This window comes from Zonotrichia leucophrys, chromosome 1A, assembly GCF_028769735.1.
Source record: "Zonotrichia leucophrys gambelii isolate GWCS_2022_RI chromosome 1A, RI_Zleu_2.0, whole genome shotgun sequence".
NCBI classification, from domain to species: domain Eukaryota; kingdom Metazoa; phylum Chordata; class Aves; order Passeriformes; family Passerellidae; genus Zonotrichia; species Zonotrichia leucophrys.
In genome coordinates this window covers 23,683,074-23,701,799 of record NC_088170.1, presented here as the reverse complement: position 1 = coordinate 23,701,799, position 18,726 = coordinate 23,683,074, and the positions used below count along the sequence as shown (strand labels likewise).

General features: G+C 41.1%; 1 protein-coding gene across 1 annotated transcript; it reads left to right on the top strand.

Annotated features, from left to right (window-relative positions):
- Positions 1 to 17,424, top strand: BEST3 (bestrophin 3). The gene is made up of 9 exons (XM_064731251.1): positions 1 to 152; positions 1,822 to 1,916; positions 2,457 to 2,690; positions 7,807 to 7,961; positions 8,662 to 8,739; positions 9,158 to 9,310; positions 12,616 to 12,696; positions 13,988 to 14,139; positions 16,518 to 17,424. Exons 1-9 carry the CDS (start codon positions 1 to 3, stop codon positions 17,422 to 17,424), a joined length of 2,007 nt encoding a protein of 668 aa, XP_064587321.1.
- The last annotated feature ends 1,302 nt before the right edge of the window (positions 17,425 to 18,726 follow it).

Below are 18,726 nucleotides of genomic sequence, written 5' to 3'. Positions count from 1 at the left end.
ATGACAGTCACTTATTCCAGCAAAGTAGCAAATGCCACTTTCTTTGGATTTCACAGATTACTCCTAAGGTGGAAAGGCAGCATCTACAAATTGCTGTACAGAGAATTTATTGTTTTTGCTACTCTTTACACAGCGATAAGTGTATTATACAGGTACACTCTTTCCAATTCACATCTCATTAAATGTTATGCTGAAGTTTCAGACTTCCTGGAGTTAGACTGATGAATGATGGGGGGAGGTTACTCTTTACTTATTATCTTTTCCTTGGACATTTTCCAATGTGCTTACCTTTCCATGTTTACTTTAAGGTTCCAGAGGAAATATATAGAGTGTCAATACTGTTTATCATATTCACCTGATTGTACTTTTAACCTAGCATTGAGCAACCATCCTACTGAAGTTAGACTAAATAAAAATTAAGAGCAAGCTTAGGTTATATAGCTTTTGTCATTCTGACATTGAGTTGTCAGTTGTGAGAGTGCCTCCCTGCCTTAGATCAAAGGTATAGACCTTTTGTTCTCCCTGCAGAACTCTGTCTTTGGTTGCTCAGTGGGAATTTAACACACTCAGAGGTAATCATTTTGGAGTGAAATTACATAGCCAAGAAAAGCAAAGTTTTGCTTCAAGCTAGGAAGGCATGCAAACTTGATTTTTAAGCTTGCAAAGAACCAAGTAAAACTGCATGGAAGCCAGACACGGTTATTATCTGTGTGTCACCCAGCACCTGGCACGAACATATTACAAGAATAATTGCTTTTTTCACCAAGGTGTGAATTAAACACCGTATGACAGATGCAATGCATCAATTAGTACAGTGAAACTTTTAATTGATGAAGTACCTTACACAGAAGTATCAAAATTATGGTTCAGTTCTTACTGTGATCTCTAATTAGATCTCTGGTTTTTATTGGAAGCAAGGAGAAAACGAGCTTCAGTTTTTCTCTGATTAATCGCTATTTTTTGTTCAGTAATCTATACCTGTAAACAAAGAAAGAAAATTATAGCATTAATATGTAAAGGAACACCAAAGTCTCACAGTTATTTAAATTAATCTAGTTTAATTGAAATGTCAGGCAATTGAAGACCATGATAAATACACGACAGAAAACTTTCTACATGTGCTCCAGTTTATTTCACAATTGTAAGCAAAACCCACCAAATATTTGTTATATGCTCCATTTATAAGAAGTCAAAAAATAACTGTAATACTCACCTATACAAAAAAAAAATTATACTGAAGCTTGTTGTATGTCATTAGACACCTTTTCCTGTGGGCAGAAGCTACTACCATGGCCCACTTGGTATCATTTGGTGAATATTTTCCTGATTGCAAAATACAGTTGTTTTTTAATCTTGTGGAAAAGAAAAATGTCATAGGAGTAAGAAAAACTGTTGCGACAATGTGACATTTTCAAATCAGAGGAATTTGATTGGTAATCTTTTGCAATTCAAGCAGACCTGAGCATTTCCATGAAGTACCACTCTGGAAAAGGAGACTAAGCTCTACTTGCAGACTTAGAGCTTGCTGTCGTCTTTGGTCTGTATGGGACAGCAAATTTTTCCAGACATATTGATCCAATTGGTAGTACCATTCAGATTAGTCCTGAGAAAACTACAAAAACCAGGGAATAATACTGTTGCTTCCTCCAGCTTCTTTAATACTTGCCAAAAGTGTTCAGACCTTTCCCTTTAAGAATTTGCTTGAAGGCATTAGCCAAGGTTGCTCCCCAGTGTACATATCTGATTATTTATACATGCTTGCACTTAGTAACTAGTGCCAGAATATTATGGAAGGACAGATACATTTTATTTTTGCTGCAGATTTTTTCTTACAGGTAGCCAAAAACGGTTCTTTGAAAAATTATCAATTTACTGTGACAAATATGCTGAACAAATCCCAGTAACTTTTGTGCTTGGTAAGTACCAGTTAAATGTGAAATTATTCTTCAACTATGTGTCTGTTCAAGCATTTTGTGAATGTTGGTGCATGGAAGCATTTCCGAGCTGAGGGGCACGTGGGAGGTTAGAGGTTCACAATAGCCATCTGCTTCCAACACCAACAGGACTTCTCAAGTTCAAGTTGTTTTTGTCACATCAACATTTAAGCTCATGTTTTTAATATACTAACAAAAAAGGTTTCCATATATCTAGATCATGCCCACTTACACTGATACCTTGTACGTGATCTCCCAATGAAATAATTTTGCCCTGAGTTTCACTACACAAGAGGAAATTTGGAAATTCATGGGTATGAGATACTCAGCTGGAATGTACTGTTACATTGCAATGTCCATTAAATAATTAGTATTTATTGCATCCTGAGTTTTGACATGGCTTACTGCATTTATTCTGGGAAATATAGCAGCTTAGTGATATGAACAACACTCTGCAAACTAAAATTAAAGTACCTGAAATCCTGATAGGCACTGGACTTTTTTTTCCCTCCTAACCCTCAGGGTTCTACGTAACTTTGGTGGTGAATCGCTGGTGGAACCAGTTTGTGAACTTGCCTTGGCCGGATCGCCTGATGCTGCTCATCTCCAGCTGTGTGCAGGGCAGGGATGAGTACGGGCGCTTGCTGAGGAGGACTCTCATGCGTTACGTGAATTTAACATCCCTGCTGATCTTTCGCTCTGTCAGCACAGCTGTGTACAAAAGGTTCCCCACCATGGACCATGTGGTTGGAGCAGGTACTGCCCTTCGCCTCCCCAAAATTGCTTTCCTTTCTCTCACAGGTGGGGGCTCAGGGAGGGAAGGAGCCAGCCTCATTTTTTCTTTCCTGTGGCCCCATGTGTGCCTTGTACTAACCCACCTCAAAGCAATCACCTTTTTGTTAGTGACTTCGATGATATAACCTTAAGAGTGCATCTTTAATGTTCTTAAAGTCTTTAGCAACACTATAGACAGTCTTATGTGAATCTGCTTTCAGACACTCAGGCATATGGAACATTCTCTAAAATACAAAAAAACCAAAATTGCAATATAGTATGATGTAGTAGGAATGGTGACTTGTTATATGGCATTGCCCCAATGTCTGGGATATAACTTGGTCTGATGTATCAGAGACTGATCTCTGGAGGCATTTCACAAGTACAGCTTTATCCCAATTTTTATTTAAGTAGACTGCATTTTTAATAGATTGCGCATTTTAAGTGTTGTGATTTACTAAAAAAATTCCTCAGCCCCAAGAGTTTTTTCTTTGTATTGAAAAACTTACTTTAAACTTAGTTTTTTCAATGATAACTAAACTAAGTATTAAACATGTCTTTGCTTTCAGTTTCTTTCAATAACACAGTGAGTGTAATGATGGTGAAGAGAGCTCAGTCGTGTAACACTTTAATTGTCTCTCAAGAACTGACTGCTCAGTATTTAAAGGCAAGGTGTGGCACTGTGCCTTCTGACTGGCATGGTCAGTGGCAGAGGCAGAACAGCAATGCAAAGACGTGGGGATCAGTTCCAAATAAAAGTCATGTTTTCTACTGAATGTCTTGAATTTCTTAAAATTATTCCTTTGGCAGGGATTAGTAAGCAAAGTTTTAGCAAGTTAAAATATGCAGTGTAATATACATATACACATTTAAAATATGTGAGAGAAGCTTTAGATATTAAAAAAAAATGCCAGGCAGAATGCACCAATCTTACTTAAAAAAAAACCCCAAACCATTTAGTAGAATTCATTGAATTTTAAAGCTCTCTTCCTTGTGTTGTGCAACAAAACTGTTTACCTGAGCCAGTGAGAGGTCAAGGAAGCTTCTGTCACTGTCCCCAGCAATCTGCTTCTATTATGCACTGGAAAATTACAACATTTCCAGGCAGCTAATCCAGCTCTGCCTCCCTATTGCTAAAGACAATCTGTTCCAAAGAGACAGAATGTCACAGCATTGTACCAAAATTGTAGACTGGAAAGCAAGTTTTGATTGTTGGTTTTTTTTTTTAACAGTGAAAAATCTTCTACTATAAACTGTGTATATAAGTATAGACAGTGTAGTCGGCTCTGCATTCCGGCACTTTTTTTTTGGTAGGTTTTAATTCATATTGTGCTGCAGAGCTTTTATTGATGCAGTATTGAGCTTTTCAGGGTACATTTTGCTCCTGTTAATATCCATGACTTAGACAATACCCTGCAATCATCCCCTCCCTAGCTCCCTGTGCCGTGGCATATCAGACTGCATGGGAAGGAGACATTTAATATGAATGTGAGCAGCACAAATCTGATACCTACAGCACAGTCATCATTGAAACAACTCATGATGATTTTGCATTTTGCTGTCAAACTGTGAACTGCTGTGACATAACTATTGCTACACACTTCTCTTTTCAGCAAATGAACTGCTTAAATTCATAGATTTTAAATTTGAGAACAGTGCCACAATGATCTAGTCTGACTCATCCATAACACAAAGCACAAAAGCAGCATCCTTTATCATGCTGCAGTTTCTGACTGAGCTAATACCTTCTAGGAATGTAATCAGCCCAGATTTAAAATTTGGATGGGTGTACTGGAGACTACACTGCATCCTAGGTGACCAGACATTCACAACAGTAAACTTGCTGTTGAAGAGTGACAACTTATTCTCAGCCTGAACTTACACAGTGCTATCTTCTATTCACTGGATTTTGTAAAAGTTTGGGTCCTTCTTTATTTTTAATTAGAAGAAAGCATATTGTTTCCCTCAATGGCTACCTGTTAGCAGACTGCATAAAGGCTTGAATGAAACTGAGGAGCTTCACCAACTGTTGGCTCTTTCTATAGGATACAGTCTTGAGTGCTGGACCTTCCTTCTGACTCTTTTTCATGTTTTAACACTCCTTATGGAGCTGTAGACAGTAGGTCCATGTGGATTCACTCCTTTATGGTGCTGACTGCTGGTGCACACATGCTGCAAGTGTCAAATGCCCAGCAGCTGTCCTGAGCACAGCAATCGTGTTGGCTGCAAGGGGCAAGGGGGAAGCTGGAACTGTTAAAAACAGAGTAATGAGTGAGCAGCTGAGCAGAGAGCACCCCAAAAGAGCTGATGGGAAACAGAAGAGAAACATGAGGTGTGAGCTCAGCAACAGGAGTATCTGTGGGTGGCTGAAGAGTGCAGCCCCAAATCCTCTACTGGAAGGAAGCACCTGAATTCATCCTTTCCCACATAACACAGAAGCAGAAAATGAAATTTTATCTACTTGATCATGATCCTTCTTTTCAAACCACTAGTATTAAAAATATTTAATATGAATTACCTGAACTAGTCTTGTCTCAAGCCATTGAGTTTTGACAGGAGAACTGAATACTCTTTGAATCACTCAAGGGAGAGCATGAGTGATTTTGTCCCAGCCAGGCTTGTGTTCTCATCAATAATTTTCCTGTAATATCTCTTTGGCTGACAATGTGATACTGCTCACATTAGTATCCTTTGATGGTTTATTGATTGCTCTCCATGTCACTCTTCTGAAACTTTCACAAGGATTCAGTGCCCTGTCATTCCTTAGGTCATCCTTTTCATGATCCTGGCACAATGTTTGACAAATATTTCCCATTTTCTGGAGCTACTTCAGTCTTCCAATGCTTGTCAAAACCAGTATTCTTGTTTATAGAGTTTCTTGGTTAAGTCTTTGAATACTTCTAAATAAAAATAGAATGACCATATTTAGAAACCATGTAATTTTAATAACTGAAATTTTATATCCTCCCTTATATTTAATGGAATATAAAGTGTTTCCTTACCACTGCAATATCAGTGAGCTATTCTTAACTGCATGTTGTCTGTATTGCCAGCAGTAAGAGCAATCCAGAATTAGTATTTTCTGCAATAAGAATAGTAGACATTATTAATATTAATCAAAGAGAATATTTAATCAATATTAACACAAAACTTCAATGCCAATTTGAACTTTATAATTTAAAAAATCAGATTTTGTTGAGCTTTCTGAACAGAAGGTGCCCAATTACAGTGGAAAGCTGAACTGATCCTTGCTGTTCTTTGTGACCCCTTCAGGCTGAGTCTTTCCAGAGCCTCCAAGTGACTTGCATCCAGTGTTTACTCCAGACGCAATTTTTTGTTTTTCTGTCTATCTGTTTCAGCCTGACAGATGCATGTTTTCCTGTCCTGTAATAAGCAGGCTGGCTGGACAAAAACTAAAGGCAGCCTGAAAGACTGACTTTTAGGAGTCAGGAGCCATGACTAGCAGGTTAATTTGTCTGGTTGCCTGAATATTTCTGTGACGTTAATTATGAGAAATGCAAAATGCCCAGGGAACTTTTAAAGGTTTATCTTATTCTGTTCTGAAATTCTATGATACTGCATGAGTACTGTCTCTTGCTGCTGAATATTTCCTCTTCCACAGTGTTTTCTGCCCTGCCTTTCTTCTCAGTAGGTGCAGTATTTCATACCTCCTGTGTAGTCTTGTTCCAACTGTGCAATAGTGACATTTTCCTCAAAAAGAGAATGTTTAAGATCACTGTGTTTAGCAAATCTCCTCTAACTTAATTCACATTTCTATGCATCACAACTGAGTTTATATATATTTATTTGTTTGCTGTGTCATGTGTCATTAACTATGTTAGCCATAGTGGACATATTCTTAGTTACTCGTTGGAGTCTACTGTCAATTCTCTTACTGAATTTTCAGCATTCAAACTTGTAATTGGTTGGCTGGGCCCCCTGTTTTGGGGCTGTCATGTTACTAACTTTGTCTTGTTTCAGAGCTAATGTCAATACAACAAAAGAAGCTTTATACCCACATGATAGATGTCACATACCTGAGCAAAAACTAAGATCCTTCAAACATGACAATTGCCCCGATGCCAGAAAATACAGGATTTGGAGAAAGGAAAATGTGAATTTTCTGAGGTTGTTTTTGTCAAAGCCTGGGTGGAAGGAGGACAGCAGAGCAGAGCTTTCTTCCCCAGAGGGGTAGAGGTGCTGCTCCAAAAGGCAGCTGCTCCCTTGCCAGCCCCAGGCAGAGACTGGCTCTGGTGCAGGATTTGTCACACGCAGCCCTGGCTCCTGGTTATGTGACCTTGGACTTGCTTGCAGCAGGGGGAAGCAGGGCTTCACAAGGCAGGAGAGCTCTTCAGGAAACCTAAAACCTTCCCAGCTCCCCAGCAAGGCAAATTGCCAGGCAGAGAGCATCTTTGCTTGCAGCCCCACAGCATGTCACCTGGCCCAGTGTCCCCTCAGCAGCGGGATTTCTGTGCTTGAGTCCCTCTTCATCACTTTGCATGCCTTCATAACCCCAAAGGAAACATCAAACAATCTGTCAGGGAAGTGTTTCACTGGCAGAAGGCACACACTCTGTTGGGCTTTGTTTCATGCATGCACTTGTATCCTCTGCTGCTTGCTCACTGCTTTGCAGATATAACAAAAAATTATCAGAATCAGAAGGTCATGTAACAGCCCTTACAATATGTCCAAATGCTTCTGAAAGCAATCACTGGTGAAAAATGTGTCTTGACTGATATGTCCAGTTCCTTATTTTTCTGAAAGCAGAATATGAAACTAGAGAGTAATTTGTACAATTCTTAGTATTCTATGTATCTACTATCTGTCAGCAGTTAGATATAAGAACACAGTAATAATAAATTATTGCCTATATTGGTAAAGAGGAATTTAGTATAGGTAATTAATGCAAAAAGAAGTTCTTTCAATCAAGATCTATCTTGGATTTTTTTTAAGAGAAGTTTACTAGTTAGAATGATAAGCTGCGTTTAACAGAGTTCTTTGCAAATAATACATAAACAGATAAAAACATACTCCAAATGTATAGAATCATAGAATAGCATAGAATAAATGAAGGTTGTTTTGTTTTTTTGGTAAATAGGTTTTATGACAAAATATGAAAGAAAACTTTTTGATGATCTTAAGTCTCCCCACCTGAAATACTGGGTCCCATTTGTCTGGTTTGGAAATTTGGCATCAAAGGCACGAAAGGAGGGAAGAATTCGAGACAGTGTGGATCTGCAGACACTGATGAATGTAAGTAACAAAAGGAAACCTACAAAAAACTAATCTATTGTTTTTGAAATTGCTATGTTGCTTTTCACTTACATAATTAGTTTTATTTAGTATGCACAGATCTCCTATGTCATCTAAATGACCTTACTCAGGATTTATCCTGCTTTTCTTTGTGTACCAATGCACACTTAAACACACAGCGGCATTCCCTGGGATTCTTTTTAATATGACTAAGAAGGTATTGCAAAAAGCAAAAAATTGATAAGTAAAAAATTATTGTAACATCACTCTAAATTCATACTTGTCCTGTTGCTTAAAATGTGAGAAATGAGAATAATTTGGCATTTTGAAGATTTTATTATCAGCTTCAGAGAAGATAATCTCCCTGAATATTTCATTATGTGGTAAAACATCATTTTTATGATGTAATATAATCTCTTTCATGTATCACTACACTGTGAATAAAACAGAAGCAGAAGATGAATTGTGAAGAAATACGAAGCATACTAAGCACTTCAACTCCATAAAGTCAATATTCAAATGGGGTGCTGGGTACAGTTATAGTATCAATTTATATATACTTTACCTTCTTTTCTCCCTGTCCTTTTATATGTGCAAAAATAAACTGCAACAAAATATTTACAATTCAGAATTGTATTCCATGCAATTCTATTTTGTTGTGGTTTCTTGTTGGTTGGGTTTTTTTCTTTTTGCCTTTTAGGAGATGAATAAGTACCGATCTTGGTGTAGCCTTTTGTTTGGTTATGACTGGGTTGGAATTCCACTGGTGTATACCCAGGTACTGAGCTATTATCCTGTTAGAAAGTTCAAAACACAGTTTCCATAAAAGGGGGGTTGGTACCAAACATTCGTTATATAAAACATTCATAGTCCCAACCTGAGTCTCTGAGATACTGAGCACTGGTTCACTTGCACAGGATCATGGAGGCCTGGCTAACTATTTAAGGCATATTTAATGCAGAGATGTTTTGAAGATGTTGCGTAATTTGGAAGAGGGGAGGGAAGCACTGAAATGTTCTTCTGTTTCCTGAGTGTTCTTCCTGGCTGTAATTATTCCTGTGGCCTCTGTACTTGCAATACCTCCTACAGGTTTATAAATTAGATGGCAAAAGGCAGACAAAGGCCTTTGGGTATGGGTTGCCCTGTGCATAAGATTGTATTGGTTCCTTATTTCAATGAAGTTCTGTTCTTTGCAGGTTGTTACTCTTGCAGTCTATACCTTTTTCTTTGCCTGCCTGATAGGGCGTCAATTCTTGGATACTGACCAAGGGTACCAGGGACATGACTTAGATATTTACATTCCAATCTTCACACTGCTGCAGTTCTTCTTCTATGCAGGATGGCTCAAGGTAAGCTGGCTTTCTGGACAGGTGAGGGGGAACCCTCCCTGGGGGGCAGGTCAAGGTGTCAGATGTGTGACACGTGTAAAATCCCCAATAAATACTGAAGTTACACTAGAGGTGAACTCAGCCTGAAGTGCTCTGTGGTCATATAGAAATATCATGCAATGCATTTTTAATTCCACCTGACAGACCATATGGTAAGAAATGGTGGTGAATCTGAAAGAGCCCATTTTAGTAGCACCAATGCCACAACTCCAAGGGAGTATTACTCCCACAAGGTCTCAGGACTTGAATTATAAAGTGACAGAAAAGAGAATTAAAAAACCCTTTCTGCCACTCCATTCTGCAGTGGGAAACTATGGCTGCAGACCTGGCATCAGCTGAAAGGGACTGAATGATACTTTCTTCTTATGATCAAAGCTGGAAGTATCTGCTGTTAACCTCATCAGATGCAGGCAATTAAAGGTCCCCAGCTCCAGAGGGCTATGAAAGAGTGTCAGACAATATTGGCTAGAAACCCACTGCATAAAAATGTTCATTAAGAGGAAGAGTTGTAGAGGAATTGGATGCTGCCCATCAGCCTGTTGATGACTGCTAGCTAACACATCACAGTCAATCTGATAGTTGAGTAATTAATCCACATACCTCAAGGTGGTTCTCTCCTCTGAAACAGACTTGCTGGAAAAAAATTTTCATTGGGGTCCATGTCCATTAGATTTCCTTCTGTGTTTATCAATCATGGATGGAAACATAGAGCTAACTTTTCTGTTAGAATATAACTTTTCTGTTAGAATATAACTTTTCTGTTAGAATATAGATTGAACACGGTCATATACATGCCTTCCCACAGCCAACTCTGAAGGGCAGAGTAGAGAAAACAGCACGCCGAGCTGGCAGATTATGAGGAAAAGTAAAGTGTGTGCAGGACAAGCTACTCTAGTGCTGTGTCCTAGGAAATGAGGGGGAAAGGGATTTTGCTGCATTGGGACCAGCCTGGATGGGAGCAGCAGAGAGAGGAAGGGAGGCTGTACAGTGAAGGCAGCAACTTCTGAAGAAAAGTAAGGCTTTATCTGTAGGCAGTGTTTTCCCATTAAGCTAGAGGGTTAAAAACTGTAAGCTGTTCCTCTGGACTGCCCTGCTGGTGCCCCTGAAATGGGTTTTCCTTCTTCAGCACCCAAGGATGTTTATAGCATCTCCTCCTACAGTTAGGCTCAGAGCTTCCAGCCAACTCCTGACTGTGGCAGCTATGAGATGCCATTGTAACTGAAAAATATTCTGCATCAGGAAATGAAAGAGAGGAGAAGAAGTTTTTGAATGTTAATTTAATATCAGCAGAGTTTCCTCAGACTGGGGGTTCATCCAAACCTTCAGTGCCCCGAGTCAGGATATTTTTGTCTTGAAGGTTACAGCCAGTTTCCTGCTGAGACTGTTGGACTTTGGCTGCCAGGCACCAAAAAGGGCCCTGAGGTATTGACTTCCAGTAACTTGGCAATTCCTCAAAAATAATGGGTAAGCTGAGCTCATTCCTTGGCCTCAAGCCTGGTCTGTTATACCTATAATAAAGGGCCAAAGTTTCCCATTACATGAGACCCTTCTAAATCCCCATTTTCTTTACAGGGACAGATGAACTGCTCAAATACAGAGTTTAGTTGTCCATCACTATGTTATTTTCTGGAGAATAAAGTCATGTCTCACATGCCAGGACGAGGTCAGCCAAAAAAACCACCACCACTATTTGCTCTGTCCCAGTCCTCACTTTTTTAAGCTCATTTGATAGGTTTTATGGTGGACTTTTGGGTGGTGGTCCACTGGCTTACATGAAGCTGATCCATGTCTTCCCTGAAGAGCCACAATACAGACTGTGTTCTGGTTCCTCCCTTTTGCAGCACTTTCATAGCTGTACCCAGAATTTAGTGCCATGTGAATGAGTGTGAGCAGAGGTGACCTCTGTCTCCTTTCGTTGCTCCCACCTTACAGGTGCTTTTGTAGTGTTAATCTACTCAGCAGTTCTTTTGTTGTGTGCCCATGCTGGCCTGGGAGGAGGTGGCCTCAGAGAGCCAGCAAGTGCTTATCCACAGGTACAGCCTAGAGGCACACAGGGGAAATATGCAGGGAGCAGCTGCCTCACAGCTATCAGTTATTTAGACATAGCTGGCCATGGTGAGGTTAATGAACAGCACTGTTTAATCATACAGCTGCTTTTCCCCTATCCACATTAAACCAAGGACCTACTGCTGCTCCTGTGCATGGCCCTGGTGATCACAAGGAAGGCTTGGAAGGGTTATCAGGAATGCCATCAGCTTCAAAACCAGGGCTTAAAAAGATAAACAGACGGAGAAAAGAATGGAGGGGAGAGGATATTTAATGTCAGTGTACCAAGAAACTAGGAAATAGAAAAGCACTCTGAATTTCCTAAATTTTTTTTCTATTTAACCTTTTTTTTTCCCCTCCATCAGCACTATATGCTTACTCTCCACACAATGTACTTTAGTAATCATGGAGTGTGGGGCAGTCTCTGTGGGCATTTTCACTGGATATGGGGAGCCAGAGAGAGTACCTTTCCAGACTAGCCCCCAGACTAAGGTACCTCAACACAAATGTGTCTGAGCTCACTGATTTTGTCCTCCATGGGATGAGCTTCTGCCCTGCAGTTTAACCACTTCAGGTACACAAACCCAAGCCAGCAGGGTTACCTGCTGAATTAAACCTGAATTAAAGACAGGTTCTATCTCTGGGATTTGGCTAGCATGATGCAGAGTTAACTTGAGTCAAGTTTTTTGTATGCTGCTTTTCCTCAAAAGCCCTGGAAGGTTGCCATTGGGGTTAATGCTGATAAAGAAGTAGGGGCTGAGGGCTGAGGTGGAGAGATGAGCCCTGCTCCCTCCAGCAGACTCCAGCTGCAAGGCTTGGGAATACTGATCCCATGGACTGGTGGACTGTTGCAGACAACAGCTCAATAACAGAGCCTCTAGATGCTAAACCATTCATTTAAATGAGCCAAAGCCAACAGTAAGGAAAGGTAATGACTATTGGATGTGACAATTACCTTGGCCCAGACATGTCTCAGTTCCCAGCACCTGGGAATTGCACTGGCAATTGTGATTGACAGCACCAGCGAGGCACAGAGATATGAATCTATAGTGAAAGCAAGCTGTTCCTTGGCTAGGCTGGCAGAACAATCACACAGGAGCTCTAGCTATGATTGCAAGTGACAGGCAGGGAGAGAGAGAAAAATCCAATCCTACTTTCTTTGCAGCAGTAGTCCTGACATGGCATGCCAACCTCTCTTCACTGTCTCGTTTTCTTTCCAGGTCGCTGAACAACTCATTAATCCGTTTGGAGAAGATGATGATGATTTTGAAACTAACTGGTGCATCGATAGAAATTTACAGGTTGCTGTTGTTATTTCTACTTCTAGCTTTACTCTACCATAGGTTATCATTACATCTAATGCCATGTCTTAAACTGAGGAATAAATCAGGGCAACAAGTGCTAGCAAAACATATTCTTTCCCTGAAGGATCACCTGTGGCTGTGATCCACAGAGTTGGTTTTCACAACCTAATTCATTGTGATTTTGGTATTTGGCCTTTACAATGCCTGACTAAACATGCAAACAGCTGACCTTAAATTATAAAACCACTCTATGCCTGGAAAAACATGTAATGTAGGTCAATCCTGCAAAATCCAAAATTCATTCCCACATAGATAAGAACAAATTTTGGTAATCTGAATGTCTTGTGATTAAAATATTGTATATGAACCTTCCTTTAAAGAGAAAGGCAGCAAAAATAGTAAAAACACTAAGCAGGGCCCTGAACTAATAAGCAGGGCCAGCAGCGTGACTCATGCTGGGATGCTGTCACCCACAGCAGTATCTGTGGTCAGCACAGGAGCCAGTGTCCCCAGTCACAGGGGCTGTGAGATGACAAGGGTACAGTTTTACCCCTGATTCCCAAAGAGCCCTGGCTGTTTTGCTGTCAAGGAGCTCAGAGACATGAGGAGGTCCCACAGCACCTTGCTGCTCCCCGTGCATAGAGCCAAGCACAGGGCTGGCTGAGCTGCTGTCGGACTCCAGGAAACCACATCGCAGAGTTAGGGGGAGCAAGGGCCACATAAACCACCAAACTAAGCAAAGCAACCAGAGTAAGCCATGCAGGTATGTGCAAGAATGGGAAAGGACTTCACATGGACAAAGATGCTCTCTGGCTTAGCACCAGGTCAGGATACTCATGCTAATGTGCCTTAGAGCCTGTTGTGTAAAATTTATTAGAAGGGTGTTCACATACTTGATTTGGAATGTCTTAAAATGGCAATGAAGCCTATCAGAAAGTTTCTTGACCTCTGGACACTCCTAGGAGCACATGTGTAATACTTTACACAGATTTTCCATAGAACATAAGGATCCCATCTAACTCATTATACATGTGGGAAGGACTTCAATCTGGCACAAATAGCTTTGCAGTCCAGAAAATTCAAGTTATGATAAAATTTATTCTCTCAGAAGTATAGGCAGATATAGGGGGTTTATTTTGTAGTACTGAGTCTCTTCTAATGCCCAGGCCATCATACACAGCTTATGTTAAAGGGTTTCTGAAAGAAATGACCCAGGGAGTATAAAGTAGACTATTTCATATACTCCACTATGTTGAAAGTGATATGATTTATGCAAAAAAAATTTAAGGTTTCACTTCTGGCTGTGGATGAGATGCACATGAACTTGCCAAGGATGGAGAAAGATATTTACTGGAATGATACCTCTGCCCGCCCACCCTACACAAAAGCAGCTGCTGATTACTGTATTCCTTCCTTTCTTGGATCAACTATTGAAATGGGGTGAGTGGCACTAAGGGTCCTTAATGCCATCAGAAAGGGCACCATCCCCACAGTCTGCATTGGCTGGCAGACAGCCAGTGCAGGGATGTGGGCTCTGATGATACTCCAGCGGAGAAGGTGAAAATGAGAAAAGAAATTAGGAGGGAGTGGACAGGCCAGTGATGGTGGGAGGGTGTCTCCAGTGGTCCATGTGTTCATCCAAGCTGCACATGCATATCTTAAATTGTATAATCAATAAATAGAGCATATTTGCTGGGAGGGTTTGTTGATAGTCTCTGAACACATATGTTGATAGTCTCTGAGCACAGGATGATACCTGAAGACAGTGACTGACTTATCTTAATGATACTTGCTTTGCTACTGCTTCTTCATGCATCCCCAATTAGCAAAGCAGCTATTCCTTTGCTCATTTAGTTAGTAGATGACACTTGAAATCAGTCCAGATTTTTGTGAAGATCAACAACAAATAATCTTAAATGTTTTATGACTTTTTATTGACTAATAATCCTGGCATGGAAGTTGAAATGGCCAGATTTTGTGAAGGTATTTATTTGCAGAGATCAGCAAAGAACAATGGTTACAAAGAATAGAGGGTACGGGATTGCCCCCTGTTGTCAGGATCTACATGAGGAGTCTGTGACAGGCCAGTTAGCCTAGAAGCTGTTAGTTTAAATACTTGTGACATGCTGTAATGCAGACAGATCAATAAGCGTAAATACCATCCTGACTGACAAAATACCAGGCAAGAAGATGTTCTCATCTGAAAACCTTTTTAAAAACTTTACAGCAGATATTTTTTTAACTTTAAAAAATATCTCAAGATATTTATCATTTTCCCATCGTTTCCCACCTTTATAAAAATAAAATGTCTTTAATTTTTTGTTTAATTTGGCTTTAAAATTGTGGTTTACTCTTTTTTTGTCTTCTTTTTTTTTTTTTATTTTTTCATTTTTGCATGCATTCTACTACAAAGGACAATGGTTTTATCACACACAGCCTTTTCAGAGGTTATTTCTTTCTGGAAAATAATATAAAATGGCAAAAAGAAAAGTAAAGAAGGAAATAAAAAAACTAAAGAAGAAAAATTCATAGAATATAATTTATTTTAAGGTAATTTCTAGGGGGAACAGGTGGCAAAGAAGAAACATCATTAAGTCTGCAAACAATTTTTTAATAAAAAAGTACTTCACACAAAAAACTTAAGGAAGGAGAAAATGAGAAATAGCTCCTGGTAGCTCCTGTGGAATGCAAACAGCTCTGATGTGTTGACTTTTTATTAATTATCTTCTCATGTGAACCATTTCTTTGTTCATATTTCTAAAAATTATGGATAACTCTTATGCAAACTTCAAAAACAAGCTCTAAAAATTCTTCCAAACCCAAAGCAAATATATAAAACCTGAGCCTAAACCCAAAGTCTTCTCCAGCCACCACAAGCTAACATCTGGAACAAGTTGCCTAAAGAGGTGGCAGGTGTCCCATTCCTGTAAACACTCAAGGCCAGGCTGGATGGGGCCATGAGTGACCTGATCTAGTTGAAGGTGTCCCTGCTCATCACAGGGAAGATGGATTAGCTGCCTTTAAAGGTCCCTTCCAACATAAACTATTCTATGATCTTCACAAATGCTGGATGAAGTTCCTCTGTCCCTCCAGGTTAGAGCTGCCTGCCTGTGCTCCATTCCCCAGATTTGGCCCAAGCCCCTTTGCCATTCTTGTCCTTAGGCCAGGTAACTGGGCCAGTTTGGCTTGCCCAGACTGCACTGTCAGTGACGTGCGCTGAATTCACTGGCACGTGCAGCAGTAGCTGTGCTCATGAAGCAGCAAGGCTGTGCAGGAGAAGAGTACCAGGTACAAGTGAGACCTTCAGACACACTGTCATGCCCCAGAAGTAAGTGAGATTTGGCCATCTGAGTAATTTCAACCTTTCTTAAAACTGTTGTCCTCTGCTTCCAACAGTAGCTTTTTCACTGTTGCTATTTTTCTTGAAGGATTCTCCTGAAAAGGTAACTACAGCACTGAGTAGGGTTCCTTTCTCCCCTTTCCCTCACCCTGAGCACAAGCCTAACCATGTTAGAAGGTTAGGCCTAAGAAGGCTGCAGCTCAAATATTAAATGGTGCCAGATGCCTGGCTGGATGCCCTCCCAGCCTGGTCTGTAGGGGAAGAGACATCTGGATGTGGAGAGTTCTTTGTGTGATCTGGCTGATTCAAAGGCACAGACACTCTTTCCTGGCACCCTCATCTTTTTCTTCCTTCTCTTAAGGGACACACTAGGGCCTTGGTTCCTATGTCTTGGGTCCTATGTTTGAGACAGAGGGATAAATGTGTATTGATGCTTCCTATATTTAAGTGACATGTACTGCCTGGCTTTACTTGGCAGGCTGGCTGATACCGAGTTTCTCTATGGGGAAGAGTGGCCTTGGGAAGAGGAGAAACACCAGAGACAGCATTCGGTTTTGAGAAGAGTCAAGAGGTTTCTCAGTGTCCATGAGGGTCCTTCATACCCCACTCACCAGCGCTACAGCCGGCAGACGAGTGAGAATTCAGTGTTTTTCCCAGCAGATGAAAAAGGGCACATCAGACGGCTGCAGGAGATGCACACAAGAGGGAGGCACTCCACCTTAAGCTTCAAGAGGAAACATGAAGGAGTTAGCAGAAGTAACAGACTTCATGGTAGCCGAGAGCTAGGACCCATAACAGAAACCTCCAGGAACGAGGCACAGTTTGGTGACAGTGACACCTCATCTGACATAGCCAGGCCAGTTCCTGAGGTCATCGTTTCTGAAGCCCAGGAGATTAAACCTGATGCGCTGGACGAACCAGAGCTCCCAACAGAGCGCTCTGCAAGCATGCCAGAAGAGAAGCTCCAAAGAATCATAGCTGAGGCAAATGTGGCTCTTCTGAACCAACACTTTTTCCCCCCAGAAATGACTCCATACCTCTCAAGCTCAGAGGTGCATCAGTCACTTCCTAGTGTGATAGGAGAGCCCAAACATGAGCCCCAGGTTAGTAACATAGCTGGTCTCATAACAGACCATGAGAGAAACCTTCAGCGATGGAGTTTACCAAGCTTCCATAGTCCTAGTACAGCATCAAATGCTGATGATGATCCACCTTCAACAGATTCTGGGACAACTTCACCACAAAGGACATTGAGTGATGGAAAAAATGGTACTTCTGCTTGTGCTCCACAAACATTTGAGATGCAGGACTTATGGGAAAACCTGGACAGTAAAGAAACAGCCATAGTAGAATTTTCTAATGAGGAGAGTGAAAGAAAACTTTGACCATTCTTCCTCTGGGTTTGACTGAACTTTTTGTCTTCTCTTGAATGTGGTTCTCACACAAATTTGCTGAAAGTGCAGAAGGGCAGACTCAGTACTCAGACAAGTTATGAACAAAATGCAACAGAGGATTTGGGCACCTAAATAGGAGGCCTTGTGGTGACATATTTTAAGCCACTTGGTCAATGGCTTGAAATCTGTGACCCTGTGGGAAATACATTTACAGAGAGTACTGGGAGCCTCAGGATGTATATGGCAGTGAGCTGTGCAGACATAACTTGAGGAAACACTAAGGTTTTCAGAAGAGTGGGTATGGTTCTGTCTACTTTGGATATGCACTGAACTCTGCTGCCTTTGTCTGCTCCGTCAGCTTAAAGTTCGTGACATCCCAGTAAGATCCACCAACAGTTTTGGTTTCTACTCAAAGGCAAGATGTGGGCTCAGTTCCTTTGTCAGCCTGGAGAGATTCAGCCCATCATCTCTCACTGCCTGGAGGAACACTTGAAAAATCAGGCCTCACATTTGTGTAGGACAGTATTCTGCCCCACGCCTGATAAAGCTATGCCACTAAAGAGTAGATAAAATAAAAGGATTAAATGTTTAATTTCATTTTAAGTAATGGGAGGTGCAAAATAGCTGATGGGCATGGTGTGTCTGAGCCCTGGAGCACATATGTGGCATGCCCAGTGACAGTTTATTGTAAAATGAGGCTCCCAGGCAGCTTCCCTAGGGATGACAGGGCAGCAGCACTCTCTCAAGAGGTGATGGAGCTGAAGGTGCAACTAAGCCTAAGACTCCACTCTTGTGGCGCCCTTCAGCTGGAAGTGCACAGGCTGTAGTCATCCCAGGCAGACAACAAAGTGACCCATGACTCCTACTAAAACTGGTCTCCACTTCCGAAACTTTTCCCTCATTCCCGTGCTAACCAGATGTACCACACACATTCTTAATTAACCCAAACCTAAGTCAGCATTAGGTGGCTCCTGCTGCTCCAGAGATGACCAAGCCACCTCCCCAGACCTGCTGATAGTGACCTGGCCTTTCAGCTATCACTCCTGCAAAAGAAGTCTCAAAGTAGGCCAGGAAAGCAGCCACAGCTCCTTGGGTTTAGCTCTCAGCTATGTTTACAAAAGTGCAGTCGGGAGCGGGCTGCCAACGTTCTCCCATCAGTGAGTAGAGGACAGACAAGGGAGAGACAAGGTAGCTCAGGGACTGAAAGGACAGAGAGAGGGGGGGACCAAAGGTTGTGAGTCTGCAACAACCAGCAAAAGCAGTATGGACTGCATGGACCGCAAGTCCACCAGC